The sequence below is a fragment of the Eptesicus fuscus genome, chromosome 15, assembly GCF_027574615.1.
Source record: "Eptesicus fuscus isolate TK198812 chromosome 15, DD_ASM_mEF_20220401, whole genome shotgun sequence".
NCBI lineage: Eukaryota > Metazoa > Chordata > Mammalia > Chiroptera > Vespertilionidae > Eptesicus > Eptesicus fuscus.
The window spans coordinates 63497137-63521661 of NC_072487.1; the positions used below are offsets into that span (position 1 = coordinate 63497137).

At 48.5% G+C, this 24525-nt stretch overlaps 1 protein-coding gene across 2 annotated transcripts; it reads right to left on the reverse strand.

Annotated features, from left to right (window-relative positions):
- Window positions 1-768: 768 nt before the first annotated feature.
- MORN5 (MORN repeat containing 5) lies at window positions 769-24460 on the reverse strand. Of its 2 annotated transcripts, none has more exons than XM_008152144.3 (5): window positions 24333-24460; window positions 22406-22553; window positions 20533-20644; window positions 18799-18930; window positions 769-971 (listed from the first exon to the last, which is right to left on the reverse strand). In XM_008152144.3, exons 1-5 carry the CDS (start codon window positions 24377-24379, stop codon window positions 892-894), a joined length of 519 nt encoding a protein of 172 aa, XP_008150366.1. In that variant the 5' UTR covers window positions 24380-24460; the 3' UTR covers window positions 769-891. The 2 variants fall into 2 exon arrangements, with proteins under 2 accessions (XP_008150366.1, XP_054583202.1); XM_054727227.1 differs by lacking the exon at window positions 24333-24460 and adding an exon at window positions 23893-23971.
- Between the last annotated feature and the right edge of the window lie 65 nt (window positions 24461-24525).

Sequence of the window (24525 nt, forward strand, 5' to 3'; positions counted from 1 at the left end):
GAATTATTCTTTAAAGCAAGCACACATTGAACACCGGCTAAGTGCCAGCTCCTTGGATTATCTCGTTCAATTCACACAGCTACCCTATTGTTTTCAGCACCATTATACCCATTTTACAGATGATGAAACAGGCCCAGAGAAGTGAAGTGACTTGCCCCAAATTACATGATACCTATGGTTGAGCTGGGATTTAAATATAGGTGTGTATGATGCCGAAGCTGCATTTGTTCTATAGCACCACGCTGATTCTGGGCTCAAATGGAGCAGCTGCCAGAGGGAGAGACAGCCCTTGGGTAACCATTCCTGGGCCTACCCAAAGGTACCAGCTGTGAGTCTGGGCACAGTCATCCCATTCTATTGCCCTGTGAGACCAAGACTAGTAAGCCAGGCAACTCAGTATAGTAAAAAGAATCTGTACTTTGTCTTCAGAAGGACTTGGATTCAAATGCTGTGTGACTTGGAGTAAGTCACTCAGTCTCTCTGAATCTCAGATTCCCTCTCTTGAAGGCTGTTGTGAGGAGCAGAGATAATACACACACATACTACCTGCACATATTAGTTGCTCTTTCAATTACATAGATCTATTATTGTAAGGTGATGGTTCTCAAACTTCCATGTGCATAGGGAATACGAGGAAGTGCAAATTGCTAGACCCCATTCCCAGAGATTCGGATTGGCAGGAATATCTAGTTCACAGATTCGCCCAGGTGATTCTGATGCAGGTGAAATGAGGATCCTGTTCCAAGAAATAGTTTAACTACACTTGGGGCCATTAACTGCAGAAAGCCTTTATTCCCGAGTCAAGTTCAGGTTCTTAACTACAGCCTGCCACCAGGGCCAACCGAAGCCAGTAGAGCAGAGGGAAGCCTCTGGCCGAGGTGGCTGCAGAGCTCACAGCGTGGGCCTGTGACCCACAAACTCGTCCCAGCCCTTCCGACACGTCCGGATAATCCACTCATGCTCATCATCATCTGCAAGGGAAGAGGAAGAGCTGGTCATCACGGGGGCTCACGGTGCCTTATCTACCCGGGGAGACCCCCAGGTGGGGTCTTGGGGTGTGGGTGAATTCCAGCACCCCGGGGTGCCCTTGGCGGCCAGTCTCTTTAGCCAGCTCTGTGTTGGGAAGGAACAGATCTTTCACTAACAATGGATCCTTCAGTTGCCTGTGAGGGCCTGGTCTTGGGGGAAGTGAACACAAAAGGGTTTATAGCTGGTGGATGCTGCTGATGGAGGTAGGAGTGACACTGTCGGGCCACTCTAAGCTGGGCAGCCTAACAGGTACTCACAGGGCAGCTCGCTCCGGCATCTGCCCAGTCTGACACCCATAAACAGCACCCCCAGGATGGCCCAGGCCCTGCTGGCAGTACAGGGAGCCAGAGCCTTCGGATCTTAGTTTCCATTCTGGACCCTTCCAAGTACCTGTGGTTCCCAGGGGGCTGACACCCTCTGTTTACTCAGATCCTTCCAGTGGGGAATGGAGAGCATCAGATGTTCGTGAAGGCCCGACGTGTGTTTATCTCCCTTATCTTAATCCCTGTGACCAAATGACCGCAACGATCCCACTGTTCTGCAGATGGACAAACAGGCTCAGAAAAGTCAAGCCACTTGTCCACTGCCAGTGTCAGTGTGTGGAAAGCCCGAATTTCAATCTCGGGCTGTTTGACTACAAGGCCTGACCTGTTTTCTAAGCCTGAGAGAGCGCTGAGCGTAACACATTCTTCAGCCCACAGTCCACCACCGTCATCTCTCTATTCCAGGCCCCTCTGCAGACTGACTTGATTTTTATTTTTCCCCTTATCCCCTTGCCCCCAACCAGACCCAGCCCCTCCCCAACCGTGACAGAGACCTGAATGGTGGGATATGTACCCCTAAACATGCATGCAGCTCTGTAACATATGTATGGTGGTTGTGTGTGCGTATGTGGTTTTAATTTACACAAATGGCATTGTGCTGTGAATTTCATTGTCTTAATTTTTTCACTCAGTGGTACATTTTCAAGATCTATTCTTGTAGCTACACATACATCTAGCTTGTTGCTTCTTGTGTTTATGGTGCTGAGTCGGCTCTGACTCCTGGTGACCCTGTGAATGAGTGAGGGCCACAGTGTCCTGTCCCCAGCAGCCCTGCTCAGCTCCTGTAGACTCACGCCTATGGCTTCTTTCATGGAGCCTGTCCATCTCGTATTGGTCTTCCTCGTTTCCTGCTGTCTTCTGCTTTTCCCAGTATTACTGTATTTTCCCAAGAACCCTGCCTTCTCATGATGTGCCTGACATAGGACAGCTTCAGGTTTGTCATTTCTGCCTCCAGTGATGTTTTAGGCTTAATTTGCCCTAGGACCCACTGCTCACCAGTGCTCCCCTACAACACTATTATTTCAAATGAATCTTTTTTTTTCCTGTCAGTCTTCCTCACTGTCCATCTTCTGCTTCTGTACATAGTAATTGGGAATGTGAGGGGGCGGATGATCTTAGCCTTGGTCTCTAATGACACATCGTTGCTCTTGGTGATCTTTCTTAATTCTTCCATTGCATGGCTTTTTTTTTTTTAAGCTGCTGCCTAATATTCCACGGTGGGCTTCCATCCCGTGTTGCTATCCACCCTCCCAGTGTTGGACATGCGAGTTGCCCCCAGCTTCTGTTACCAGGAATAATGTTGGGACAAGCGTTCTTGGGCACACCTCTTCATGGACATGTGGGAGAACTTCTCTGGGCTACACTCCATGAGAAGGGTCATCGAACCGTACACATGCTTCATTCACCAGACTCCCAACTAAGCCCTGGTTAGCACCACGCTGTCTGCCTGCTGTCCCTCCCTCATTCCTGGTTCCCCCTGTGCCTGGCCCTGGGGACAAAGAGAAGGAGCCCAAACCCCTGCCCTCAGGCAGTTCTCAGGGCTACAGCTCTTGCCGAAGAGAGGGAGGAGAGGATGACCCATCCTCCTTGAGGGACAAATGGTGGTAGCTGAGCTAAAACAAAAACCCTGCCCTCTGAATCAGACCCCCCTGCCCACCGTCCTCTGCTGTGGAAGCACCATGTCCAGGATCAGGGAGAAGGCGGCATACTGACAGCCTTCTGTGTGCTTTGTGCTTTACAAACACCAGATCTCATTGATTCTGTGATCGCCCAATAGAGCAGGGGAGATGCCCCCCATTTTATAGAGAGGATGAGCCTTGTCCCAGGTCTGCATCCACTGGAATTCAAACCACGGCTCATCAGGCTCCAAAGCCTGACTTCCCACTCCAAGGCAGAGGCGATGGTGCTGGAGGGCGACGGTGTTCCCACCCCCACTATTGCTTCACAGGCGGCCTAAGGAAAAAGGCCGGCTGCCCGGCATGCTTGGAAGAATGCCCTAAGCGGCTAGTGGGCCTCAGTTTCCCCTGGGGAGGCTGCCTGGGAATCTGAGAGTGGCTGCCAACCCCGGGGTGGGGGTGGGGGGAGAGTGGCGGCACACAAGGAGTTAAGCGCTGGTGAAGCCCACTTTTGCCACCACACGGAGCAGCCTGGTTGGTAATTACAGTTCTGAAGTCTCCAGGCTATTCGAATCAGTGCAGCTGCAACCTCTTCAGTGGTAACCCCTGAAACCAGACAAACCGGGTGTATTGTGCGGAACCAGTCCTCGGCCCCTCCCTGATCGTTACAAATTGACAGCAATGGACTTAACAGCCCTCTTCACTACCCCTTTCACTCTCTACCTGGCTGCACAGCCACCAATTTGAATCGCAGATGCCTCCCCTCCCGGCAGCTGCTCACCAACCCTCCCTCCACCTCCCTGGCCCGCAGAGGCTCCAGGCCCTGCCACGCCAGGGTGAGGCATCCCAAGCACATTTCATCAATATTTAAAATGGAATTAAACCTGCCGCTTTGATTAATGCCTCCCAGATCCGGGGAGTTGTGATTACTATTTTGCAAATTGCAATTGTTGGAATATGTTAATATGATTGTCTGAGAACATCTTCACCTTCTCAGATAATTTCTCCCCTTTGGGGCAGGAGGGGGGAGAAGAGGGGAAAAATGATGGGGAAAAACAACCCCACAAACTCTTTAATCAATTGTAAATTATTACCCTTGGCACAATTGCTGGTGGTTCAGAGGGAGGAGGAGGGAGATTTCTAGTTCGGTGCATTTATTTTGAAAAGTTTTGCCCCCCGCCGGTTGGCCCAGTAATTCCACTATGGGACGCTATCCTGAGGGAATAATCTATTTAGAATCAAGAAAACTGAAATAAGCTACATTTGTAAAAAAACAGCTGAGTGATTACTTTGTCATATATTCATTCATTTAACAAATTATTTCCAAACACCAACTATGTGCTAGGCATTGAGTTAAATTGGGGAGCAGGGTGGAGGAGGGGGACGCTGAGTCACGTGAGGGGATATTTAGCAGCAATTGAAAATATATGGCTATGAAGTCTGTATTGCAACATAGGAGAAATGTTTTTTTATATGATAAGTGAAAAAGAAAGGTGGGAAGAGGCAAGACACAAAATTACACAGCATAACCTGTGTAAAAACTGTGCACAAGGGAAAAATTAAAAATAATAAACCGAATGTGACTAATAGTCAGCTCTGAGCAGTAGGACTAGAAAGGTTCTTCTATTTTGGGTAGTTCCAAGTCTCTCATTAAAGTGTTTCGACAATAGGAAAAAAATAACAATAATTATTGGCTTTATTCCTACCCTCCAATTTAATGCCTTGGTAATGCATTTTAGTAATTGAAATAAAATATTTGTAGGTTCCTCAAAATACCAATAGGGTGCTTGAACTTCTAAACAGTACAAAGACCCAGCATCAAAATGTTGATAACATTGCATAAAGTCGGAGACTAGGCAAATCTCCTGTGTAGAAGAAGTCCAAGTAATTTATGGGAATGTGCTACCTTCAAGGAGATGGAACATAACCCCACTTCTTAAGTGTGGGCTGCACAGCGACTTCCTCCCAAAGAGGACAATCGGGAAAGGGAGTGTGAAAAGCATTACAGTGGAGAAACCTGACAAGCACACTTCAGCCAGGTGGTCAAGGTCAACACCAACAGTGATCAGTCGTATGGACAGTGTGTAGCCTCGATACGATGTGATGCAAATGGCGCTTTATCTCTATTGTCCAAAGGCTTGACTCGGGCATTCTTCAAGTTTAGATCTGACTGCTTTGGGGGCAGAAATATTTCTCTATCTCCTTCTGCAGCTTTAGAAGTGACCTTGCTGCCACCTGCATATACCTACCTCCTAACTCCCACCCAATGGGTCTCACCAATCATTAGGAGAATTGGGCTTCTTATAGAGAAGAAAAGGAACCTGCTGCAAGAGAGACCCCAAATCTGACCACGGGCTCCCCTCTGAGAAGCCTTCCCTGGAAAGGCTCTCCACTCCTTTGCCTGGACTTCAAGGCCCTCCAGATCCTCCTGCTTCTGAGCCTGCCACCCTCCCCCACTTGCCTCACACTGTAAAATGCAGCCACCTTAAGGTACTGCAGTTACCCGTGGGTACATGCTCACCAGTGCCTCTGGGACTTTGTACATGCTGTTCCTCATTGGGGAACACCCTTCCTGTCAGGACCTGGTTCAGGTGCAAGGCCTCCCGTTTCTGGGCCTCAGTACATATGTAAGTAAAGAAAGACCTAAGCGAGAGTATAATAGCATTATGTTTTACACATGTACACTTCACAAATTAATGTTTTTAACATAAGCAACCAAATGTAATATAAGAGTGTTATTTCAGTATTTCTTTCAAAGAAGTATAAATCCACAGTGCATTAGAGGCCGTGTGACCAGGAAAGGGGGTGTGAATTTAGAGTTGCCTGATGAACATGATTTTCTTTCAGTCCTGTCACAATCCAAACTGAAGGACCCTCATGAATGTGTGTGGCTGGGGCCCTGCCCTCCTGGCTGTTCTTTGCCCCCATGGGCCCTGCTTGGATGTCACCTTCCCTGACCCAGGCCAAGGTCATGCTGTCAATCACAGTCACCGCCACCAGCCCGGGGCAGCCACATCTGATTCACTTCAGGTCTTCAGGCCCCAGCACAGGTCTGGTACTTAAAATGTACCTAATAAACATATGATGAATGAATGGATAAGTAATGTACTTTATCCATTTGGAGACATAAAAGTAATAGGTTTATTACCCTGTGGGATTTGGACAAATGGGGAAGAATTTCTTCCCCTCCCTCAGCAAACGGAGCTCCTGAGGGCAGAGCACCTGCCAGGGCTGCCTCACAGTGAGGGTGGGAGGGGCTGCTGTTTCCTTTTCTGACTTGAGGCCATGGATTGAGCAGCCCAACCGCACCAGGAGGATGGGTTGTCTGGGTTCATACCGGGGCGCCAACCACACTCAGAAAGCTCAAAGCCCTGGCGGGCCTGGGGCCTGCCTCACAGTGAGGGTGGGAGGGGCAGGCCTGCACAGGCCACTGCGTGGGGCCCAGGTCACCCAGGGTGTCATTAGTGCAGTCTGCAGGTCAGCGGGCCGGTGGGGAAGGAGAGAGTCTGAAAATCTCACAACAGATGCGAGGCAATATCAGCCCCTAGCTGGTTGGCAGGGAGGCAGTGTGGCATGATGGGTAAGAGCCCAGGCTTGGAGCACGAGCTTGCAGCACCTCTTTGGGTCTCTTCCTCATCTATGAAGGAGCCTGCCTGGAAGGTTTCTTGTGAGGAGCAAGTGAGATCATTCCTCAGAAGTACCCAGCACAGTGCGTGGTGTACAGGAAATGCTCCAGACCAGAAGGAAAGGCAAAGGTTGTCTCTGCAATGTAGACGTCAGGGCCCGCGTGACAGCACAGCATGGCCTGGGAGTTCTGGGTCCTACTGAGCCCTGTCGCCAACTTTCTTGGTGACCTTGGACAAATCACTCTCCCTCTCTGAGCCGGGCTCCCTGTCTCTACGGGGGCTTTAACCAGCCCTCCCACAGAGGGCAGAGTGAACACTGGTCAGGATGAATAACACCAGGGGGGCACTCAGGAAGTGGGAGCTAGGATCACCATTTTGATGGGTGTCTTCAAGGGCAAGATCTTGAGGGACTCGTCAGAGCACCCCTGGGACTTCTGGTTCCTTGTGGGGAAGGAGGAGGCCTTTACACAAGGATCATCATCCTAAGGATGAAGAGCGGCAGCTCAGCTAATGGTTTTTGTTCAAAGCAAGGTGGGCAGGCTGGGGCAGGCAAGCCCAGAGAGGGCAAACAGGCGGATTCAAGTTCCTGGGACCCACAAGCTGAATCTGCTACCTTTTGGCACGCCTTTGAGTCAAGCACACTTGCGGTCACCAGGGCTATGCAGCTCCCACCCTGGGGGTGTGGGGTGGGGCAGAAAAGGGAGGACACCTAGATGAAACAAGACGTCTAGCTTTGGGGGAAGGGTAGAGATCACTCTGGCCAAGCTCCTAGGAGGTGCCCAGCTCTGTGGGCAGAGGGTCATGTCTGTCCTCTCCTTAGTGAGTGAGATGGGGTTGTCCCCATTTAAGATGAGGAAACTGAGGCTTAGAGAGTGAATCAATTCACCCACCTCATTCCACCAGGGCAGAAAGTGTGCTGGTGCAAAATTCACACTCAGTGAGTTTGTGCATGGGCACAGACGGGCATGTTTCCAAATGGGTGAACGCGTGTGAGAACCTACGGGTGGTGTGTGTGCAAGTGTGAATAGGTATGTACTGTGAGTGTGCAAGTGGTGGTACTGAGGTGAAGCGGAGAAAGTGCGCACACGGGAATGGTCAGCGCGTGTGACACGTGTGTGGCAGGCCGGGGTAGTGTGTGAGTGCCTGAAGTCTGAGCGTGTGTGTGATCAGATGCCGAGGGAGGAGGGACATCCAACCCGAAGAGATGGCTCAGTGCTCATCCAAACTGCCAGGCAGGACAGGCTCTGGGGAAGGAGGCTCTGGCGTGGGGGCTGCACTCTTGTCCTGGGGTCAAGACCTCTGTGTGAACCGTGGCTCCAAGCCAGCATGGGAGGTACACCTGTGGACAGGTGCCCATCTCAAAAGCCCAGCCACACCCTCTGTGCAAATGCAGGGCTACGTGAGCTGGTGGGGCGAGGTCAGGCCCTGAGCAGGACCAGGGCCTGAAGTGAGGGTGGCCACACCCTCATCACAACTCCTGACAAGAAAGAAGCTTTGAACTTTGCAGGCAGTGGTGGTGGCCAGAGGCCAAGGCCACAGCATCACCAATATTGACTGGGTTTATTGTCTAGGCACAACCTGCAAAAAAAGAGGGGGGGGGGGCACTTAGGACTGCTCTTGCTTTTCCCTGCAAAGGAGCATCCTCTGGGTGTGGTGGGTGAAAGGTGGATTAGCCCCGGCTGCTCTGCCCACTGGGAACTAGAGGTGCAGGGTGCAGCACCCACAAGTTTTTCAAGGCCTGTGCAAATATAAGAGGCTTGGGAAAATGATTGGCTCTAAAATAAAAAAGGAATCTGTAAAGCTGAACTTAATGTTATAATTAATGCATTCAGGCTTAATTAATTATTAAATTTAGAAATCAAAACAATTTTATTACACTTGAAACCAATTTGTAGGCTTGGTTTCCTCGTTTTTCAAGAATTCTCCAGTGTGCACATGGCTCTTCAGAAATTGCAGCCAGTTGTTAAAGTCTGGTGGTCACACAATTTACCAAGCAAAGTTTAAAAAATCCTTTCGAAGTGTTAAAGCAAAAAAATCACATTTAATGTGGTAGTGTGGATATGTTTTGTTTAAAAATGTTGAAACGAATGGGGTGTGGCCTCCAAGGTCAGACCCAGGGCTGGATTAGGGCTGTGGCTGGGGAGGGCTGAGTCTGGGCAAGGACCATGGCTACCAGGCAGTAGGAACCACTTCCATGTCCAGGTGCCATGCCCTGCACTCAGCAGGCCTGACCTCATGCAATCCTCATAAACACCTCCGTCACAGGCACAGCTCGGGTTGTCCCAGACGGGAGTTTTAGGACCTTTAGTTGGTGGGTAAAGGAAAAAGTGTGCATCGTCATGACGACCCTTGGGAGTCTCTTAGGAAGTCCCCGTGCAGTCATCTCATTGAATCCACACAGTCAGTATTCTGACATTGTTGGAACAGTTATTTCTGCGATTGAGGTCCAGATGCAGACCACGTTGGTAAAACATACATATCCTCAAATACTAGAGTCATCTTGAGTGTGGCAAGGTGCTCACGTGACAGGAGGCACAGAGGGCCCAAGACCAACTGAGCCATGTCTCCCACACTCACTCCAGAGCGAGTGTGTGCTGAGCAGAGGGGGGGGAGGGGCGGGGAAGGGGAAGAGATCAAGTCACCAACATCAGCACCACTGTTGCTATTCTGCTTGCTTCCCCGATCCCCACTGTTATTTTTCAAGCACTCATAACTGAATTTGCATGCCCTAAACACACTCATGATGCCACTGCACACAGGCAGCTCTGGGAGCAACGCACTGAGGCCGAGGTCACTCGCTTGGCCTGACTCTGACCTCTGCTCCCTTCTGTCCCTGCTTTCCAGCTGGGTGTGGATGATGGACCGAAGGGCAGAGGCCTGGCTGTTGGGACCTCTGTCTTCCTGATGGCAGAAGCTGAGGGCTGAATTAAGGCTGGGGCAGTGAGTCATTGGGGCTCAGTGAAGGTCTGTGTCTGGGGAGATCCAGAACAATGCTGAGGGTTGGAGAGAGAGCGGGGACGTGCAGGCCTCCAGTCCGGTCTTTGAATCAGAAGCAGGTGGGTGGAGGTCAGAGGGCAGTTTGTCAAGGTGACACTGGCTCCTCCCTTTGGAGCACAGAGTTAAGGAAGCCCCTTCTTCTCAACCAGCACCCCCACACCAGGTGTAAATAATGGCAACTGTGATCGCTGATGTGCATTAAGCTCCTCATGGACCAGGCATGGCTCTTGCTGTGCCCCCTGCATCATCTCAATGATGCTCACCACAACTAGGAAGGCCCTAGTTCTACCCCCATTTTTTCAGATGAGGAAACAGAGGCTCAGAGAAGTTAAGAGACTCGCTCAAGGTCACACAGCTGGCAAATGGCAGAGCTGGGATCTGGTGGCAGATCTGGCTGTCTCTAAAGCCGGCCCCTAACCATGCCTGCCTCTCCTGCCCCGAGGTCTAGCAGGGCTCTCAGCCAACTGCCTTGACTCCCAGAGCTTAGGCTGAGGAAGAGAGGTGTGACTTCTGCCCCTGCGCTCCGGCCTGTCATTCTCCTCTGACTTCTGTTAAAGGAGACAGAACACCACTGCAGTGCTGGCCTGGGATGATTCCAGCCAGGGAAGGGGAAGCTGTGTCCTCTGGATGCCTCTAGGAGGCTGCCGTAGGGGGTGGGGGAAGGGCAGTTACCAGAATCCGATGGGCACAGGCTGGAAGGGGAATTTCCAGGAGGGCAAGGGGCAATTCCCGAAGGTCAGGCGGGGAGAGGCAGCAAGCTGGGGCGGGTGGTTATTCCTGGAGCAAAGATCCTGGAGGGGCTGATTCCAAGGTCTGTGGGCAAAATTCTCTCTGTGGGTTCAAGTGCACTTCTTTGGGGAGGTCCACAGCGCTGCCTGGATTCTCAAAGGGGTTCATGACCCAGAAAAGGCCACAGCACATCCTGCTGGTTCAGAGCATGGCCTCTGGTGTCAGGGAGACCTGTTTCAAATGCCAGTTCCTCCTTTCAGTAGCTGCACCCATCGGTAAATAACTTACTTTCTGATCCTCAGTTTCCCCTCAGTTTGAGGGATAGTGATAGATTCCTGGGAGGACTGGGAAGGGAGTGAGTCCCTGGCACCGTGGAGGTACTCATCCTCTTCCTTTGTACCCCTTTCGCTTGTCGCAGATGCCCAAGCGTGCTGGCGGGAGGTGTGAGCTGTGCGGGCATTTTACTTGGCAGTTACAAGTGGGATATTATCCCTCACAAAGCCTTCATTATGGCGCTGCTAACAATACCACAGATAAGGCAGGGATGCTCCTGCCTGCCAGCCCCCAGGTGATTATACATTTAGGTAAATTGCCTTTTGTCTTGCTGAGAGATGACAGCGGGAGGGGCTGTGCGGGAGACTCGCTGGGCCTGTTTCCGGAACCCACAGGGGAAGCCTGGAGACAGACAGGTTTGCAGAAGGAGGCCTGGCTGGCAGTGGGAAAGCGGGGCCCAGCCTGGCTGTCCCTCGGGCAGGCTGTGTAAGGTCAGGCAGGTGTCTTGTCCTCTCTGGGTCTCCAGTTTCTCACCGACCAGGTGAAGGCAGTGGCTTCAAGATGAAAGGAGTCTGGGTTTGTCGGTGGCATGGAAAGACCTTCTTTTTCTTTGGCCGGTTTGAGCAATAAAGTAGGCAGAGAACTCTAGAGAGAAAGAGTGCCCTGTGGCAATCTTACTGTCCTGGGGTCTTTTTGTATGTCTGGGCTATAAGGAAGGTGCTCGCTCTGGTCTTTCTTTCATTAATAAACTCCAGCTTCTCATTCAGAACCAGCTAAACGTCATCTTCAGCTTTGAGTCAACTGGACCTGGGTTCCAAGTCCAGCTCTGCCGCCTATAACCTGTGTGACCTTGGGCAACGCATTTCACCCCAACTCCGTTTCGTCATCTGTACAGTGGAAACGCTGTAATCAAGACCACTAATTCACAGCACTGCTGTGAGGACTGGGTGAAACAAAATAAAACAAAATAAAATAAAATATGGGAAGTGCTCAAGCCAGGGCCTGGGACATAGTAAGTACTCAGTAATGCTGACTGTTAAACTGTCCTGTTTTGTCACCTGCATAAACTATGGGCGCCTTTGAGTATCAATAGAACCATTTCTTCACTCCCATGCTAATGGCTGCATTGCATTTGATGCTAAGAACATACCATCTATTATTCAATCAGTTCCCTCTTCTCGGGCATTTGGGATATTTCTGGTTTTCAGCTGTTTAAATAATCCCAGAGAAACTTCAGGGACCACGTGCTCTTTCATTTCTAGGGGTTCACTCTGCAGCTTCTCTCCGGCTGGGTGGGAGCAGAGAAATGCCACTATCCTGGAGCACCACGCCCTGCCTCTGTGGACAGATGATCCTGGAGCTAGCCTGGCCAAGTGGAAAGAGGAAAACCTCTCGGAGCAGGGGATCCCACTTCCTGCCAAATTTCCTGGGGAAATTCTTTAACCCCACGGAGCCTACTTCCTCATTGGTCAGACAGGGATCATGCCAATATTCCCCTCCCCCTTAGCTGAGTATCCTGTGCCTGGCAAATGCTCAGTCAGTGTTGACTCTCACCACATGGTGATCTTCATCCTCCTTCTCCATCTGTCCTCACCTGGTGAAGCTGGAGTTATCTCCCAAAGACAGCAAATCACACAGGCCATCCCAAAGGGGACCCCAATTCACACCCTTTCTTCCCATTGTTCATTTAACTGAGCACACATTCAAATGAGGCTTGCGATTTGATTTTAAATTCTGTCTGGAACCCACAGGTTCAAGCACAGAGGGGCCCTCCCTGCAAATAATCACTCGTATGTGATATTTTTAAGAAGCCAAATCCATTGTTTCTGATTGAAGGAAAGTTGGTGCTATTTTGAAGAGCAGCACGATTAAGATTAAGCGGTGGCGTTATCTCTTTAACCATCGAATTACACGCTGTTTGAAAGATTTGTGAGCTCTAGGACATTTGCCAGATGTGCTTGATTCGACATTTCAAACAACAAAGGGGATAATGTTGGTGGGAATCTTAACGGCATTTCTGATGATCAGGATATTCTTTGAGGCTGGTACTGAGACCTTTCGGGAAAGAATTTCAGCTTTTACATAAACTAATTTGGGATGCTCACTCTCTGTCTTCCACAAAGCAAATTTAGTTCATTGTTAGCTGTATATGTTAAAATGGTTATGAGGGTTTTTTTCCTTTGAATATTAATAATGTGCCTTTCAGCTGAGACACTCGCCTGGGGTGTCATTAATTGCGGGGAGGGAGTAAGGATTAGTGGTGCAGTTATTCTGTAAGTGATTTCTGCTAGTAGCATTGAGGCAAGCAACAGCTACACGAAGAGATGTGTGTGCAAGCTGCCAACAGCTCTGGCTTAGCCTTCCCGGGAGGAATGAAGGTGCGGGGGGGTGGGGGGGGGGGGACAGGCATAGAGGGGAAAGGGGCAGAGTCCATCTCTCAATTTCCCACCATATTAAAGGTAATTATCCCACATACCCTAAGTGCTTCCTTATTGGCCTGCAGTGTGTAAAGGACCCTTTACAAAATAAGATAGCATTTCGGTTTGGGAACTGCGCGGTGTTTTTATCTTACGACTCTAAAATGGACCGTTGCATTCATTTAGGAACATTGCTGTGGTCCCACTGGGTGCCAGGATCTGTGTTTGGTGGAGGAACAACTGTGAATGAGTCATGTCTAGGAGCAGAGATAGCTGAGGAAAAAATAAACTACAGAACACGGCTGACAAGGAGAATGGTAAGAACAGAGTTGGGACCAAGTTGGGTTTGACTCTGTCACCAGCCGTGTGACGAGGAGCAGGTTATTAACTTATCTGAGGCCAGGTGTCCTCACTGCAGATAACCCACTGGGATGGTAGAAAAAAGCAGAGATAAGCAGGTAAGGTGCTTAGCAAAGGCCAGGCAAGGATCCCCCACAAGGACCATTCCTTTCCCTGAGCTGTGGATGAGAGGTGCTGGTTTGAGACCTCTGATGGCTTAAGCTTTCAAGCTTTTTGAGGTGCAGAGAAATATACAGTCGTGTGCTGTATAACAATGTTTCGGTCAACCATGGACCACATATTCAACGGTGGTCCCATAAGATTATAATGGGGCTGAAAAATTCCCATCACTTAGTGACATCATAGCCGGTGTAAAAGGTCGCAGTGCAACACATTCCTCATGTGTTTGCGGTGATGCTGGTGGAAACAAACCTACTGCGCTAATTGTATAAAAGTATAGCAGATACAATTATGTATGGTATGTAATTCTTGATAATGATAATAATGACTGTGTTACTGGCTTCTGTATTTACTGTACATTTTATCATTATTTTAGAGTGTACTCATACACCTCATGTTTACCATGTCTCTTGATTGCATTATTTTCTCCTGTGACTGATTCAATCTGCATTGTTTTGTACAGTAATATGCTGTACAGGCTCGTAGCCTGGGAGCAATAGGTTATACTATACAGCGTGTGTGGTGGGCTAGACCATCTGGGTGTGTGTACGTGCACTTTGCAATGTTGGCACAACGATGAAATCACCTAAGAATGCGTTTCTCGGAACGTATTCCCTATTGTTAAGTGGCACATGACTATGACGGGCTGTTTTTATTACTCAAAATAATGCGTTGCTTATTATGTGCCCGGGGCTGAATTTTATATAATTTGTTGAAGAATATGAGGGACCTGTGGGCAGGTCCTCTGCCTGCTTGCCTGCTTTCATAATCAGCTCTGAGTCATGGGACCTGTGTGAGGTGCCAGGGACCCAGTGATGAATCAGACATAGTCATATAATCCCTGCCTTCAGGAAGCTCCCACTCATGTGGGGGTGATGGGCAAATAAAGCCACTTCTGTCACAGGCTAAGTGCCATTAGTGAGGCTTGTGGGGCCCAGAGAAGACACACCTAACCCAGGCAGAAAGGTGGAGGGGGAAGGAAGGAGGGACAGATTGGTTAGGGAAGGCTGCCTAGAACAATGGCCTATCAATGGCTGGCCCTGGCCCTTAGGAGGTTGTGAAATCAATTTTGCAGATAGCAACCAGCACTTTAAAAAAAATTAAATTGAAAATATCATAGTATATCACATGTAGAAAGAATACATACATATGTGTGCATGTGTTTGTGTGTGTACTGGGCCATGATATAAATCTTTTCTCACTGCCAGCCAGGGTCGAAAGGTTTGAGAGTCACAATCCCAGAGAATTCTTGCCTGCCCGATCGCCAAAGTCTGGCACATTGTAGGCACTCAAAGACGCTTTGATGAGTGGAGGGATGGGTTTCAATCCTCTCAGCAATCCGGCAAGCAGGAACCAGCCTCCCAGTAAGAAAGGCATTCTTGAGAACCCAGACCTAGCAAACCCAGACTGGTCAGGCGTGTTTGCAGTTTGCAGCTTAGCAGTCCCAGGCTTTCCAGTCAGGCCTAAAGCAAGCTTCTCTGTCTGGGGAAGAAGCTGAGGCAGTTCCGAGAGGCTCCACAGGCAAGCAACCCTTCTTGGTGCCCCACCCAGGTGGCATGTGCTTCAGGCCCCCGTGTTTACTCTGGGGTGGCCTCAGTCACCTGCCTTAGGCCTGCATGGCCAGCGCCCCTGTGCCTCCAGGATGCCAACAGGAAGTACTGTTTATGGGGACAGACCGGAATGCAGGGGAGAAAGGCCCTGGGGGAAACAGAAGATGGACAGAAGCCCGAATCAGTCCCTGGCAGGGTGAGTCAAGGGTAATGACTAGGTGGCACTCACAGAGACTTCCTTTTAGTGGTTTTCCAGGACACTCCAACCTTGATTTGTCCTATAATATCAGGACCAAAATACCCCTTGGCTGCCTTTCTCCTCCATCATAGACTCTTCAGGTTGGGAGGACCCTAGAAATTACCCACCCCAATGCCCTCATTTTACAGAAAAAGAGAAAGGGGCCCAGAGAGGGAAGGCATTGACCCAGGGTGAGCCAGCAAGTAACCTGAGAGTAGGGTGGGGGTGGGGGTGGAGGGGGGCAGGACCTCAAACCCAGGTCTCTGTGCCACCACCAGGGGCATGGGGTCCTTTAGATGTCCCTCCCTTGATATCTTGCCAGAAGGATCTCCTATCTAATTTTATCCCCTTTGTCCCTTCTCTATATGTAACCACAGAAACCTTCCTAAAGGATAAATCAGTTACTTCCTACCTGCCTGAAACCTTCCCTTGCTCCCCACCGCCCTTCAAATGCAAAGACACCCACAGCCTTTCCTACTGTCCTCACCCTCCCCACATCTCGGGCTCCCTCCCTTGCTCTTCTTCCTGACATATTGCTGTCTCACCTCCAGGTGAGATGTGCCCCTAGAAGTGCAGGGTTCTCCCCCATCTCTCATCCTTTCATGTGCTGGTCCCTCTGCCTTTAACACTCTTCCCAACCCTGCTGCACTTGTCTGCTCGTATTTAGGTTGCACATTAGATCTTGCTTTTCCCAGGAAACCTCCCTAGCCTGCTGGCATCCTGGGTTAAGTATCCCTGTTAGCTTCTCTTGCAGCAACTTGGTGTTGTTATGATCCATTTTACTGCCAGTTTCTCCTGCTCCCTGACAGAAGAGGCCATGATGCTGCTATCACCTTCATGCAGAATACAAAGCCAGATCCATAGCAACTGTTCAATAAGTATTTGTTGACCAGACAATCATCAATGTCTGTCCTTCTCCAAACTTCCTAAGAATGGCCTTTCCTTCCCATGATGCATTTTTAAGACTTAATTTTTTTAGAGCCATTTTAGGTTCACAATAAAATTGAGATGAAGGTGCAGAGATTTCCCATATACCTCCTGTCTCACACATGCAGAGTCTCCCCCATGACCAACATCCCCCACCAGAGCTGTACATTTGTTACAACTGATGGATCTATGTTGGCAGATCACAAGTACCCAAAGTCCATAGTTTATATTAGGGTTCACTCTTGGTGTTGTACATTCTATGGGTTTGAATAAATATATAATGGCATGAATCCATCATTATAGTATACAGAGTATTTTCAGTGTCCTAAAAATCCTGTGCTCTGCCTATTCATGCCCCTAAATGCTTTTTAAAGTTTATCATTAAGCATAGCTTTTGCCCACAGGATTCTGGGAACACAATTTCTGATTCCCCAGCCACACCATATTTTTACATGCCTCTGTGTCTTTGTACATGCTGTTCCCTCTGCCTGAAATATACTTCCAAAACATTCCTGTTTATGAACTCCTTACTCATCTTTAAGACCCATCACTTCTGACACCATTTTTTTCTGACTGACACCCTCCACCATCTCGGCCAGGTGATTAGTTCTCCCTCCTCAATACCCTTTCATCCTCCAGGGCTTCCCCTGACCAGGGCCCATATCTCATTATATTGTGATTGTATGTTTCTGTGTCTATCTCCCCTACTAGACTGTGACTCTCCTTGGGACCAGGATGTCACCCCAGTGAGATAAGACTAGAATATAGTTCAAACCTAAAAACCTGAAAATGAATCAGTTGCATTGTACCACAACTGAAGAACAATTATACCAACACAGAATTCCCAAAATATGTCCATGGAACCTTAGTTCTATAAAAATGCTCCCAATTAATTTATACAGTGCAGTAGAGGGGACACTGTCTTACTGTATAAATTTCCCTATAGGGAGAGGCTGCTCTCATCAACCAGGACAGGACTTCTGGTATACCTGGCAGTTTCTTTCCCATTATAGAGCTGAGTTTCTTGATCTGGATCTTTAGAGAGACTATCAACCTCTTAAGATTACATGCAAAATACGTTTGTGTGTGTGTGTGTGTGTGTGTAACATGTATGCTTGTGTATGTGTGCATGTCTATACATTTTTCTAGGAGGAGGTCCATAGTTGTTATTCCTAGTGAGTCTGACTCTATACAAGAGAAAGGTTAGGAATCACTGTGTTAAAGGAAAATGCTCATGTTCTTACTTGTACAGGGTGTCCCAAAAATACATACATACTTTAACAGCTGATGGTTTCTGTTACATTTTGAAAACAAAATGTGTTTTAACAAATACTGCCTTTATAATTATTCCAAATGTGTATACATTTTATTTTTGGATACCCTGTATATTGGCTTCCTGCTAGTCTGGTCACTGTCAGTCAGTCCTTCTCAGTCTGATCAGCTAGTGTTCACTTACCAAATTGAGGTTCTGGAACCTCCAAGGTACTCCCTGGGCTGAAGGGCCACCGGTCCTCTTTGACCACATGGTATCACTCACATCTAGGCCTTTAGCTGTGATGTCTCCTTTGGCTGGAAAGCCTCTCCCTGTGCCTTATGATCAACTCACAATTATTCTTTGGGTCTCAGCTTAGCTGTCATTTCCTTCTTGAGACCCTCTTCAAATTTCCAATTCTGGATTAGGTACCCCTTCTTTGTGCTCCCACCGAAGCATTCCCACCTCTCCGGCCCCACCCCCTCTCTAGGGCCATGTTTTTCCCTTTCGTCGTGCTTATTCCATGATGTAGTCAACTGTTTATAGGAATTGTCTGCTACCTGTCCAACTATAAACTCCATGAACGAAGGGGTTTGTGTCTAGCTTTTCCATGTTTTGCTGCCCACACCAAGCATAGTGTCTAGCATAGAGTAGGTGTCCATTAAATACTAGTTGAAGGGGACCATGCAAAAATAAGTACCTTAGCCTGGCCAGTATGGCTAAGTGATTGGGCATTGGACGTGTGAACTGGGAAGTGGCTGTTTGATTCCCAGTCAGGGCACACGCCCAGATTATGGGCTTGATCCCCAGTGTGGGGCATGCAGGAGGTAGCCAATCAATGATTCTCTCTCATCATCGATATTTCTCTCTCTCTCCCCTCTCCTTTCCTCTCTGAAATCAATAAAAAATATATTTTTAAAAAGTACCTTAAGCCTTTCGGTGCTATATTTATGTGCTGAATTCCCAAAATATGTCCATGGAACCCTAGTTCTATAAAAATGCTCCCAATTAACTTATACAGTGCGGTAGAGGGGACACTGTCTTACTGTGTAAATTTCCCTATGGGGAGAGGCTGCTCTCATCAACCAGGACCACTAATGTCCTTTCCCTCACTCTGTGACTGTGTATAGAATTGATAGTTTAAGATTTTCAATTAGTGAAACATTCAGATAATCAGTGTTTGTCTTTTATCGGCAAAATTTTCTTTCTCATCCAATGCATGTGTGTGCACACACATGCACAAACCTGCGTGTGGATGAGAGAAGAGAGAACATGTGCCACAGGGTGTCAGAATGAACATACCGGCATTTCGCAGAAAGTGATTCTTATAGTCCCTGACGACCCTTGTTTTCGGGTTGTAGAAGCCATCTCCACAGTCATAATAGCCTGCAGGGATTTTTCTAGGCGGGTCCATATTGGAGAGTTGAGAGATACCTTGAAAGGATAAATAATGGATAATTAACTCGCCACCAAGGCCAAATTCAAGCCCAGCCTCTGCCGAAGTCCACTTTGGGCCAGGTGCTCATGTGAATATTGGTACCACTGTTGGACTAAACACTTCCCATTGAGGGCCAGGAGCAAAAGCAGCAGGAGCAGTGCCCCAGAGCAGTGTCCCAGAAATGGCTCAGTGAGGGGGCGTCTTAGCAACTAGACCCCCATCTCTTCTTTGACCCCATCTTCCATTTCTAGGTACATCATAATAAGGACACATTTCTGGAGTCAGAGAGACCCTGAGGATGCCTCCGAGTTAGCCATATGGATAGAAGGCATGTAAGGAGAGGAATGGCATTCAAGGTGCTGGCCGAGGCCAGAGCAGGTGCTTACACCTCACTCAGAAGCCCGTGGAGTCAGGCACGTATAAGGAAGAACAGAAGGAAAGAAATGGGCCAGGTGGGCAGGGATAAGGTACTAGAGAACCTTGACTCTCACCCAAATTACCATCATAGCCACCAGGTATTTGGCTAAGTGCATGACTCCTACTATTTCACTTCATTCTCACAGCAATCCTGTGGCCCCGTTTTACAGATAAGAAAACTGAGGCTCCAAGAGGTCGAGTGACTTGCTAGGAAGGTTATCCAGCTAGGAAGTGGGTAGATTACCAGTTTGTAACCTGAATGTTGAGTTTCTGCTATCAGGGGAGGAGAGGGCCTCGGCACCACTCCCAGGACTGGGGACACTGGAACCACCATGAGGGAAAGAGGAGCTGGTGCATCTTTTAGGTCATGTTGTACATCTTGGAATACGGAGGCCTGAGCAAAGGGGACAGGGTTGGGATGAATAACTTCCTGGGTTTCAGTTAATTTGTGGTTCTTGTAATTCCCTGTCCCCTGGACTGAGGCCTGGATGCCCACTGAGCATGGCCCCATGCTCTCAGCTCAGGGTCCTGCACACTGTAGGCTCTCCTATGTTGGTTAATGATGATCACTAGGGTACACCATTGACTTACAATTACTGAGTGCACTCTCCACGCCGAGCACTTTCTAGCCATTCTCTCCCTGAAGCCTCTTGCACATGGCCATCTCCCAGATGCTCAGAGAGGTGAAGGGGCAGCCCGAACCCTCTCCCTGCCCTAACAATGCCTGCCCTGGCACTGAGGGGAGGCTGTTGGAGAGGTCTTCAGAGTGCTGAGTGACTTGGGAAGGAAGTGGGTGCTTAGGATCAAGCTGCTCTGCTGGGAGTCACAGGAGGAGAGGGAAGGGTGCAGGGAAGGTCATCACACTGCCTTCAGGTCTGAAGAGGCCCAGCTTTGGCCAAACCAGCCGCTGTGTGAGAGCTGGGGGCCTGTGGCCGGGGAGCTCTTTGCCTCTAGGCCTCTGTTCGGGTGAAGAGCCCATGACAAAGTCCAGGCCCCGTCATCACTAACCCAGGAGGAGCCATTTATAAGTTTCTCAAGTGGCTCCAGGTCCTGGCTCTTGTGTGTTCTGTGGCCCCTGCTCGTTTCCTCCTCTCCTTTGGGTTACTTCAATAGGCCACGCCCACTTATTAAAAACTGCCTTTCCTCTCCCTCTCAGTTTGGGAGTGAAGGGGCCTGGGTACCTGTAGGCTTCAAGCCGTGGCAGATCTCGGTGTAAAACCTCCGGTCGTAGCCGTCACAGTAATGCCAGTTCTTTGCGTCATACTGCAGTCCGTCGGAGAAGGTGTACGTGCCCTGGACGACAAGGAGCACACAGGCGGATCTGAGGAAGCCCTTCTTTAACCAAGAAGGACAGAGGCCAAGGGAAGAGGTGACTGCCCTACTGCCACAGAAAAGAAGTGGTAACTTCCACAGATGATAGGAAGAAATGGATATACAGTGCTGAGCTTGGTGCCTGGCACTCAAAATATGACTAAACGTGACCTTGAGCAGATGACCTACCCTCTCTAGCCCTTTGTGTCTTCCTTTGTACGGTTAGGATAACAATAGTACATATTTAATAGGGTTGATTCAGTGAAATTCAAGGAAATAGTAGATGCAAAGCATTTAGCACAGTGCCTAGCATGTAGTAAGCACTCAATAGATGTTTAAAGTTATTATAACTCTTTTATTGTTACCAAAACTCAAAAGGTCAGAGCCATCTGTCACAGTCCTTTGTCCAAACACATCCATTCTGCTTCTGCTGCCTTAGTGCTAAAGGAAGAAGCCCCAGGATGCAGACATCGCATTGGCCTGAGCATCAGGAAACACGGGTGGAAATTCCAATACTATTAACTCACTGTGTGACCTTGGGTAAGTCACATCCCCTTCCTGGGGCTTAGATTCTTTAAGCTATAAGACAAGGGGTGTTTCTTAATCTTTTATAGGTCATGAGCCAGCCTCATACACGCCCTTGGTGAGACTGATGAAAGTTATAGATCCTTCCCCAGAGAAAAATATAGTCCCATACACACAAGACTTTTCTATATAAATCAGGAGCTTTCGCTGGCTCCCTGAATTCTATTTGTGACCCACAAATTCCAGGTTCAGAATCCTTGGATTAGATGACTTAACATGATAGTATCAGTGGTGATGGCAGTAACAGCTAACACTTATTGAGTGCCTACTGTGTGCCAGATACTGAGCTAAGCACTCACATGTACTGCTTCATTTACTCTCACAGCCATCCCAGGAAGGGCCTGATACTATTGTGGCAGGCTGAATAATGGTCCTCAAAAATACATCTGATCTCTGGAACCTGTGAATATGTGGACTGTATGTGGGAAAGGGGACTTTGCAGATGTGCTTAAATTAAAGATCTTGAAGTGTCAAGATTATCTGGGTGGGGGGCCCAATGTAATCACCAGGGTCCTTATAAGAGGGAGGCAAGAGAGTCAGAGTGATAGACGATGAGGTGATGACAAAAGCAGAGGGAGAGGAGATGTAATGATGGAAGCAGAGGTCAGAGTGATGGGTGGCCTTGAGCCAAGGAATGCAGGCAGCTTTTAGAAGCTGGAGGAGGTAAGAAAATGGATCCTCCCACAGAACCTTCAGAAGGAATGCCGTACTGCTCACCGGTTTCAGACTTCTGACTCCAGAACTGTAAGATACATGTTTCTGTTGTTTTAAGGCACTGGCTTTGTAGTGATTTGTAACAGCAGCAAGAGGAAATTAATAAAACTCATCCCCAATTTATTAGATAAGGAGCATGAGTCTCAAAGGGGAAGTCATGGGCTCAAGGTCACACAGTTAGTGGCTTAACAGGATTCAAACTCATCATGGCCTAACTCATCAGGGCCTCTCCAGGGGCCCTTCTGGATCCAGAGGGAGAAGACCCCAGATCCCTGGATGTCAAGAGGAGGCACTGGATAGGGAAGGCAGGGTGTTGTGTGTATGTATGCGTGTGTGCGTGTGTATGTGTGTGTGTGTGTGTGTGTGTGTGTGTGTGTGTGTGTGTGGTGGGAGTCCTCCTGTCTGAGGCTTTCTCCTCAGCAGTCCCCTTCCCAGGCTAATCACCTTAACAGCCAATCCCTTTTCCCAAATGGCATCGTATCGGCTCCCATTGGGGAAGTACAGGGTTCCTTGGCCGTGAAACATGCCGTCCTTCATTTCCCCAACGTATCTTGTTTCAGTAGGGAGGATGTATTCGGCATCGCCCTCCATCCTGTAAGGACAAAGGAAATCACTGAGCCCTGCGTGGCAGCGGGAGGATCTGAGCCAGCAGGCACAGGAGAGCAAGGAGGAACCCAATCCCGGGTCCTCAGATGTTATCATCCCAGCAATATTCTGCTTAAAACCAAAAGATTTGTGTTGTTTCCCTCAAAAAGTTCAAAAATAAGAAGAGCTGATGAAGGGAGGCAGAGTGTGATCTGTTCCTCCTCTTCCTCACAGAGAGGCTGTCCTGAAATATCCGTCATTCCTGGGAACATCCCTGGGTAGGCCCAGAGAGGGGAGGGGTTTGCCCAAGCCACACAGTAAGCACTGTGAAGCAGAGAGTAGGGCCAGGTTTCCTGGCAGCTGGCTCTGTGTCTTTCCTGCTAAGACCAGCCCAACCCTACCCATTGCATCACAAGTGGGGTATTTGGAAAAGTATACAATTTGGACGGGTTACCCGGGTCTGCTTAAGAAATATGCTTTCATTCATTCCTTTATTCATTCTCTATTCTTCTTCACTAGCTGGAAGTCACTGCTCCCAACTCTGAACTCCTTTAGGCTTTTGTTTGTACCTCTGTTGGACGCTTGCCTAGTAATTGTATATTTCATCTCTCCTATTTAATCAAAGCATCTAGGAGGAAGGCCTTGGTATCCTCAACTCTTAGAATCATGTTTCTTCTTAAACAGATGCTCTATAAACATCTACTGAGTAAGAAATGAAGGAAACAGAAAGGTCAGTGAGATGACTGAACAGATGACAGATGCCACTGAGCTCCAGTCCCAAAGTGTGAAAGCTCTGTGGTTAAAGCAGTTTCTGAGCCATGCAGACCTGGAGGCCAAGCCTGGCTCCCGCTCTCTGTGCCTGTGTGACCTTGGGAAAGCTCCTTCACCTCTCTGAGCCAGTTTCTCATCTGCAGAATGGGGATAATGACAACAACCCCCTAAAGGTGTTGAGGAAATTAAATGATGGCTACAAAACTGTAGCAGAATGCCTGGCATATACTAAGAGCTCAAAAACTATTTTGCCTTTATTCTACCTTAAGTCTTCCTTCTTCTTCTACCTCTTTGCTTGAGATCACATAATTTCTTTTCTTTTTTTTTTCTTTTTTTGAAGTTTTTATTTCCTTTAATTCTTGCTCTTGTACTTGGCTTGTGATCGGGAAACATAAGTTAATAAACATGTATCCTTTTCTCTTTTTTTGCTTAATCCCATCACATCATTTCTAAGCATAGTTTCCATCTAATCCTTCCCTGAGATTAGATCCCCTTTTTATTACTGTAAATTGGACATCATTTTCCTTCTATAAACCTTCAACAGACATCTCCAGCTCACCCAAAATGGAACTCACCCTCTTCTCTGCCAAAGCAGCCCCTCCTCAGAGTTCTCAATTTTCATGAAATGGTATCAGAATTCTGCAGGTTCAAAGCTTGGAGCTGGGCACTGGGCTGGGACTGGAAGCAGTCTCTGAGTAGGACCAGGAGCCAATCAGCTGCCAAGTCCTGGCAATGAAATCCCCAAACTGTTACATGTTTCTATTTCCTGCAGACCCACTGCCTCTGCCTTGGCCCAAGTGTATATGGAATGAACGTATCTCAGCTTTGACGCTTAAGCAAGTTACTTCCCTTCTCTGGGTCTCATTTTACTGAACTGTAAAATGGGAATAAACAATCCTACCTGACATTGTTGTTCTGAAGGTTAAAAGAGATAAAGTTTGTGAAAATGTCTGCTACAAGGTCCCTTTAAAAGGCACAGATGTTCAAGACATAATGAATCAAATGAGGCCCTTACCTCCCATCTACAAATTCTCCAATATATTCGCTCCCCGTGTACTGCATGGCGCCTGCCTGCTTACAGTTTCCAGGCCTTGGGACCCCGGAGTCTCAGTGTGTACCGCCTCACTATGACAACCAGGAGAGGTGGGCGGAGCCAACGCGCTCGCTCAACTTCCTGCATTGCGCACGCTCCCTGGCTCGCAGAAGCG